The 8,417-nt window shown below is 46.5% G+C and overlaps 1 protein-coding gene across 1 annotated transcript in view; it reads right to left on the bottom strand.

Annotated features, from left to right (window-relative positions):
- Nucleotides 1-4,778: 4,778 nt before the first annotated feature.
- The window catches only part of dydc2 (DPY30 domain containing 2), a 21,689-nt gene continuing 18,050 nt past the window's right edge, over nucleotides 4,779-8,417 (bottom strand). The window contains exon 5 of the mRNA XM_080205236.1: nucleotides 4,779-4,899. Within this exon, the coding sequence (XP_080061362.1) occupies nucleotides 4,843-4,899 (57 nt within the window). The 3' untranslated portion in view covers nucleotides 4,779-4,842. The remainder of the gene's footprint in view (nucleotides 4,900-8,417) is intronic.

Raw genomic sequence — 8,417 nt, 5'->3', positions numbered from 1 at the left:
CAGATGGAGTATAACGTTAGCAAGTGAGAGGTTATCCACTTTGGCAGGAATAATAGTCGGAGGGATTACTATTTAAAGGGTGAAAAGCTGCAGCATGCTACGGTGCAGAGGGACCTGGGGGTCCTTGTGCAGGAGTCGCAAAAACCCAGCTTGCAGGTGCAGCAGGTGGTCAGGAAGGCGAATGGGATGCTGGCCTTCATAGCGAGGGGGATTGAATATAAAAGTAGGGAGGTCTTGCTGCGGCTGTATAGGGCACTGGTGAGGCCGCAGCTGGAGTACTGTGTGCAGTTTTGGTCGCCGCACTTACGCAAGGATATATTGGCCTTGGAGGGAGTGCAGAGGAGGTTCACTAGGCTGATACCAGAGATGAGGGGGTTGGACTATGAAGAGAGACTGAATAGACTGGGTCTGTACTCGTTGGAGTTTAGAAGGATGAGGGGGATCTTATAGAGACGTATAAGATAATGAAAGGGATGGATAGGATAGAGGTAGGGAGATTCTTCCCGCTCAGAAAGGACAACAGGACTAGAGGACACAGCCTCAAGATAAGGGGGGGTGCAGTTTAGAACGGAATTGAGGAGGAACTTCTTCACTCAAAGGGTGGTGAATCTCTGGAATTCTCTGCCCGTTGAAGTGGTGGAGGCTGCCTCGCTAAATATATTTAAGTCATGGGTAGATAGGTTTTTGGTAGCCAAGGGGATTAAGGGTTATGGGGAGAAAGCGGTAAGTGGAACTGATCCATGACAGATCAGCCATGATCTTATTGAATGGCGGGGCAGGCTCGAAGGGCCAGATGGCCGACTCCTGCTCCTATTTCTTATGTTCTTGCTAAATCCCCCCTCAGTGTACCTGAAGAGGCGCCGGACTGTGGCGACTAGAAATTTTCAGTAACTTCATAGCACTGTTAATGTAAGCCTGCTTGTGACACTAATAAACTCTGCCCGTTCAAATTGGCATTTGCTGGTCACACGGCAGCAGTCCTGGAGATCCCACACAGACTCCAGTTTGGGAATCCTTGATGTAAACCAGGCTGGAGCCACCTCTAAGTGTGTTTGATGGGACAGTGTCGAGGGAATTTTACTTGTTAATTGATTAAAGCTGCATCCCATTTGTGACTGGCTGATGAGTTAGAGAGCTTTACTCTGCATGTTCCCTGAGCCGTGCCTGCCAGTGAAGTTGCCTTTCCCTTGGCTGGGGAATCTAGAACACGGAATCACTGTCTCAGGACAACGGAATATTAATTTAAGACCGAGTGGATTGTGAATCTTCTGGATTCTGCGTTCTTGAGAGGCTGTCGATTCCAACTATTGAATATATTGAAGGGTGAGGTAGATTTTTGATAGAATCATAGAAACCCTACAGTACAGAAAGAGGCCATTTGGCCCATCGAGTCTACTGATCACTGATTGTGATTGTGTCCATGATCCACTGATTGTTCCTGTGGAGCAGCACAGAGATGCAGCGATTTGGGCGAGTGTAGAGTTCGAGTTTAAGGTAATTTTTAACTTTTTCTTTTTTGTTAAAGTAGCGTTCTTTACCCTTTTTTTAAATTAACTAGAAACCGGAAGTCGTCATAAGGAGGCTTACCGGTAGTTGTAGTTTTTTTTTGTCTCTCTGACCCTATAAATTGGTACAGAGAGGAAACCCGATCCACTACACAGGTAGAGTATCCCACCCTCCCCCCTCCTCTAACCTAATATAAGATCACAATCCCACCCAGGCTGTGACCCCATATCCCTACATATTTACCCACTAATCCCTCTAACCTACGCACCTCAGGACTTTAAGGGGTAATTTTTAACATGGTCAATTAACCTAACCCGCACATCTTTGGACTGTGGGAGGAAATCGGAGCACCCGGAGGAAACCCACGCAGACATGAGGAGAATGTGCCAACTCCACACAGACAATGACCCGAGCCAGATATTGATTCCTGGAGCTGTGAAGCAGCAGTGCTAATCATTGTGCTACTGTGCCACCCACGCTGTGTCAGGGAATCGAGAGAACAGCAGGATGTTGTGGAGTTGAGCTAGAGGTTCAGACATAGAACAAAGAACAACACAGCACAGGAAACAGGCCCTTCGGACCCACAAGCCCGCGCCACCCATTTTAACACTCAGTCAGTGCCTCATTCCAATCCTTCTTCTACCAATGACTTTTGTCTACGCCTCTTGGACTCCACAATAAAGGGGTTCAAATTTAGAGAATTATATGTGCACCAGATTAAGGGAGGTCTAATTTAGGGACAATTTATTAACACCAATTAGCCTAAAAGCACGTTTTTGGGGTGTGGGAGGAAACCAGAGCACCCGAAGAAAACCCATGCACGCACGGGGAGAATGTGCAAACTCCCACAGTCACCGACCCAAGTCGGAGATCCGACCCGGGTCCCTGTAACTGCACAGCAAACAGTCACTGAGCTGTCGTGTTGCCCGTCAGTTGGTCCAGTTTAAGCGTACACTAACGACGTGAAGCACTAGGCAACTCTCAAAGCAACATCCAAGAGCAGCCCTCGCACGACCCACCGTGTGTATGCCCCTTGTTGGCCAACAAGGCGGACCGAATCACCTGTGGATGTAAAAAAGAGACATCAATAAACAGCCTATACAGACATTCACGGAAGATCCCCAGTAGCTCCAATGTAAGAGACAGGTGAGCCATAAAATTTGTTGAACGGCCGATAGGAATCTGTTAATTCCCAGGAATGTCCTGAGGCTCTTGATCTTCAACTAGAACATTCTTTTGTATCCCTCCATCTCCAGTCTGCTCATGTGACTATCCAGGTAAGTCTTAAACAACCCTAGCATGTCTGCCTCCACCACCCTACTTGGCAGTGCATTCCAGGCTCCCACAACCCTCTGTGTGAAAAACCTCCCTCTAACATCTGAATTATACCTCGCCCCTCCCCCTCACCCTAAGCCCGTGACCCCTCCTGATTTTCGTATCCAACCTGGGAAAAAGCTTCCCACTGTTCACTCTATCTATACCCTTCATAATCTTATACACCTCTATTAGGTCTCCCCTCATTCTCCGTCTTTCCAGGGAGAACAACCCCAGTTTACCCAATCTCTCCTCATAGCTAAAACCTTCCATACCAGGCAGCATCCTGGTAAACCTCCTCTGCACTCTCTCCAGGGTCTCCGCATCCTTCCGGTAGTAAGGTGACCAGAACTGGATGCAGTACTCCAAATGTGGTCTAACCAACGTTCTATACAACTGCAACATTAGACGCCAGCTTTTATACTCTATACCCCTCCCTATAAAGGCTAGCATACCATAGGCCTTCTTCACCACCTTCTCCACCTGTACTGCCACCTTCACGGACTTGTGAACTTGCACCCCCAGGTCCCTCTGCGTTTCTATACTCTTAATAGTCCTACCATTTATTGTATAACTCCCCCATACAGTATTTCTTCCAAAATGCATCACCTCGCAATTCATACATTCATATGAATGTATTCAATATAGGAACTACTTTGGGGGGGACTGGGAGCTGTACTCCAGTTCCATTTCTTAGCTTCTCAGGTTAAGAGAAAGATTTATTCTGCACCAAATGCATGATTCTTTAATCCGACATTTTAGGGGAAAGTTTACTCGGTATCTGGCCCATGGTGTATCTGCCCCTGGAGTCATTCAATAGACAGTGCAGATGGACTTCACCTGTATCTAACCCCGTGCTGTACCCTGCCTTGGGAGTGTTTGATAGACACAGAATAAATCCCCCTTTTCACTGTCCCTAATCCTATGCTGTACCTGTCCTGGGAGTGTTTGATGGGGGACAGTGTAGAGGGAGCTTTACTCTGTATCTAACCCCGTGCTGTACCTGTCCTGGGAGTGTTTGATGGGACAGTGTGGAGGGAGCTTTATCTGTATCTAACCCCGTGCTGTACTTAGAACATAGAACATACTTGTCCTGGGAGAGTTTAATGGGGGGACAGTGTAGAGGGAGCTTTACTCTGTATCTAACCCCGTGCTGTACCTGTCCTGGGAGTGTTTTGGGGATTGAATTTAGGAGCCGCAGCGTCATGTTGCAACTGTACAAAACTCTGGTGCGGCCGCACTTGGAGTACTGTGTGCAGTTCTGGTCCCCACATTATAGGAAGGATGTGGAGGCATTGGAGAGGGTGCAGAGGAGGTTTACCAGGATGTTGCCTGGTATGGAGGGGAGGTCCTATGAGGAGAGACTGAGGGATTTGAGGTTGTTTTCGTTAGAGAGAAGGCAGCTAAGAGGGGACCTTATTGAAACATATAAGATGATTAGCGGTTTAGATAGGGTGGATAGTGATAGCCTTTTTCCTCGGATAGAGAAAGCTAGCACGAGGGGGCATGGCTTTAAATTAAGGGGGGGTAGTTATAGGACGGATGTCAGGGGTAGGTTCTTTACCCAGAGGGTGGTGAGGGATTGGAATGCCCTGCCTGCTGCAGTTGTAAATGCGCCTAGTTTGGGGGCGTTTAAGAGATCCGTGGATAGGTTTATGGATGGAAAGGGATTGGTTTAGGTTAGAGGGTCATTGCTTTTTTAATTGGTTGGCGCAACATCGTGGGCCGAAGGGCCTGTTCTGCGCTGTAATGTTCTATGTTTGATGGGGGACAGTGTAGAGGGAGCTTTACTCTGTATCTAACCCCGTGCTGTACCTGTCCTGGGAGTGTTTGATGGGGGACAGTGTAGAGGGGGCTTTATTCTGTGTGAAATTCTGATACACAAGATCAAGTTTACAAAACAAATGTCCAATATTGATACTCAGAAAGCTTTTGAGAATCTATTGATTTAATGGAGTTAGAAAATGGAACAATTCAGTATCACTTCTTGAGTCAAGGGTTGACATGAACCAGGACATATTTCTAGGACTGATCGTCATCATCCTTTTCAAATGTGTTGTCTTCTTTTTCTGAAATGGCCTAAAAGAAATCATATCATCAGGTGAGTTCCTCGGATATATCAGCAAAATCACAGTCGGCCTCATGATTCATTTGCTAGCTGCCCTTCAGTTATTTCACTCCCACCCTGAAGGGTAAATTATTGCACAAATTTGTTAATTCCTTTTGGACGGTAGAAGTTTGAGAAGGAACGAGGCAATCAAATAACTTGAGGAATCATTGAGGAAAGCATCGATCAGTCAATGGAGGGTCAATCAATGAGGAGAGGATCAGTTGGTGGGGAGAGGATTAACCAATACGGTGGCACAGTGGTTGGCACTGCTGCTTCACAGTGCCAAGGACCCGGGTTCAATTCCGGCCTCGGGTCAGTGTGTGTGGAGTTTGCACATTCACCCTGTGTCTGCACGGGTTTCCTCCGGGTGCTCCGGATTCCTCCCACACTCCAAAGATGTGCAGGTTGGGTGCATTGGCTGTGGTAAATTGCCCCTTAGTGTCAGGGGGAATAGCAGGGTAAATACTTGGGGTTACGGGGATAGGGCCTGGGTAGGATTGTTGCTGTTACAGACTCGATGGGCCGAGTGACCTCCTCTGCACGGCAAAGATTCAATAATCAATGAGGAGAGGATGAAGTCGTGATTTGTATCTGTTGAGTGTTGGCATTTTGTGAATCTCTGTAGTTATATCTTTCTTGAAGTAGGTCATCGGATAATGATGCTCTGAGTGTTCCCTTAATCCCAGTTGGCAACCTGTTATAAATCACCAATTTTGTCAGAACTCTCGTTCATTTTTCGGTCAAATATCGGTTATTCAAATGTAACAAGTCAATATTTTGAAGCCTTACAAAGTTTACAGGCTGCCAGATTTCTTCCTATGGTAAATTTTAAGTGTTTCAGTGGACAAGATGTATTGTACAAATACACACTCCTACTTTGTTTGGTCGCAGTTGTTAAACCTCCCTAAGAAAATCAATTAGTATCAACCTATTATTTTTTATGCAGCATTACGCTGTGATCTCCAAGAACATTGTTCTAACCAGTTATTCTTGCTCCTTTCTTTCATTGTGAGAACGGCATTGGGTGATTCATTAATGTTTACATATATACACACATTCACCATGGAAACCATGAGGAAATTAAACTGTAAGGTCCTGTTCACAAAAAGAGAAAGTCTGCCCCAATGACCGAGCAGTGATGGTGTGAGACAGCTCCTAAGCTTCCTTTAACCAATTGCAGCATGTCAACTTCTGACAAAGGTCATGGCTGCTGTAACCGTGAGTGCAAATATCATAACGGCCACAAAATGTCGCGAGAGGCCAAAAAGGGGATTTGTGTTGGCGACATTTGAGAATGCGATCCCCTCCCTTTAACCAATGATGCCCAGGAAGAGTCAACACTCTCTCTCAATGCATTTTCCCATCCCTCAGTCACAATGCCAGCACCAATCAATACTGCTCTTTATAAAAGATGGCCTGGCACCTCCGAGAGGGAGGCTGGAGATCAGCACCAGAGAGTCCAAGGGCAGAGGGGGCACTGGGCACTCCAATCCACTGGCTGCAGGATGGGATGGGATGGGATGGAGTGGGGTGGGTGACTACACAGGGCTCAGTAAATCAGTCCTCGGGGCGTGGGGGGTTACTCTCTGTCCTCGAGGGGGGGGTGGGTTACTCTCTGTCCTCAAAAGTTGGGGGGGGGGTTACCCTCTGTCCTCGGTTGGGGGGGGGGGTTATCCTCTGTCCTCGGTTGGGGGGGGAGGTTTACACTCTGTTCTTGGAGAGGGTTATAGTCTATTCTTGGGGGGGGGGGGGGGTGCGGTTTACAGTCTGTCCATAGAACCATAGAAAATTACAGCACAGAAACAGGCCTTTTGGCCCTTCTTGTCTGTGCCGATCCATTTTTTGCCGAGTCCCACTGACCTGCACTTGAACCATATCCCTCCACACCCCTCTCATCCATGAACCCGTCCAAGATTTTCTTAAATGTTAAAAGTGACCCTGCATTTACCACTTTATCTGGCAGCTCATTCCACACTCCCACCACTCTCTGCGTGAAGAATTCCCCCCCTAATATTCCCTTTAAACCCCTTCACCCTTAACCCATTTTTTCTCCCCTAGCCTCAGTGGAAAAAGCCTGCTTGCATTCACTCTATCTATACCCATCAAAATCTTATACACCTCTATCAAATCTCCCCTCATTCTTCTACCTCCAGGGAATAAAATCCTGGACTGTAACTGTCCTCGGACGCAGTCACAGTCTATTGTTAAGTGGGGGTGGAATTACATTGACAGGATTTGCACCAAAAATGACACTTGGCCTAATTTTGGGAATGTTCCAAGTTCCCAGGGAACACTGGGAATCTTCCTTATTTCTCTACGTTTACAGTTAAATATGTGCGATGTATTCAGGTCTGTTTACACACAGTGAACAAATCTTTGTTCTTGTAACCATATTTGGTTTTGAACCGTCTTGTGTGAATTTGAGTGGGTTTAAACCAAGTTTAAAATATGAACCTATCTAACCTTCAACAGAGTAAAACTACCCATTGAGGCATCACTTCTTTCTCAGAAACAACATTTAACACTGAGACGTAGAAGGAGATATTAGCACAGGTCACCAAAATGTTGGGCAAAATTAATGATGAGTCTGATTGATTATTCGAGGTGGAAATGGAACAGATAGGCGGTCAGAAGCTTATTTCAAGGGTTGGTGGGATGCCAAGACTGGGGATGAGCTGGTTCAGTGTCAGGTAGTTGCCAGGAAGAGGGATAGAAACGGCGGATAGGGAAAGGAGCTGTGTAAATACTGAAAATATCATTTTTGGTCTTTCCAATATTTATTTGGGGTAAAGAAATGTCCAGTATTGGATACTGGGGAGGCAGCAAAATAAATTAGGGACTGCAGAGGTCAGGTGAGGTCAAACTGAACGTTGTGGGAGGACATGTGAAAACTAACACTGTACTTTCAGAAGATGATGGGGAGATGCCGGTGTTGGACTGGGGTAAACACAGTGAGAAGTCTCACAACACCAGGTTAAAGTCCAACAGGTTTATTTGGTAGCAAAAGCCACTAGCTTTCAAAGCACTTTCAGAAGATGTCAGCAAGAACTGAAATAGGAAGAGGGAGGTCAAGGATAGGTTCCTGTGGAGGGACACAAACATCAGGGTGTGGGAGCAGGAAGAGAAGCCATTGCAAATAATTCATGAACTAGAATTAGAATAGCCTCATCCACTGGATAACAGTGCCGAGGTGCGGGCAGATAATTGTGTCAAAGACAAGTCAGGAAGGATGACAAGAAAAAGCTTCCCTTTGTCACAGTCATTTGTGATAGTGATGAGGCATTATTGTGGCAGCGGTGGAACCCTGACTGGAGTGATTCAAACATGGAGATAGAGGGAAGATGGACATGGATTTGAGTGGTGACAACACATTCAGGGACTTTGGAGGGGAGAGGAGAGTGGGACGGTCAGAGGAGTCAAGGTAAGATTTCCTGACAAAGGCTGATGACAGAGTATTTGAGGAGTTCGGACAATCGCTGAAGAGACA

Source organism: Carcharhinus amblyrhynchos, chromosome 17 (genome assembly GCF_965287045.1).
Source record: "Carcharhinus amblyrhynchos chromosome 17, sCarAmb.v2.hapA, whole genome shotgun sequence".
Taxonomy (NCBI): Eukaryota; Metazoa; Chordata; class Chondrichthyes; order Carcharhiniformes; family Carcharhinidae; genus Carcharhinus; species Carcharhinus amblyrhynchos.
This window is presented reverse-complemented; position numbering and strand designations above follow the sequence as displayed.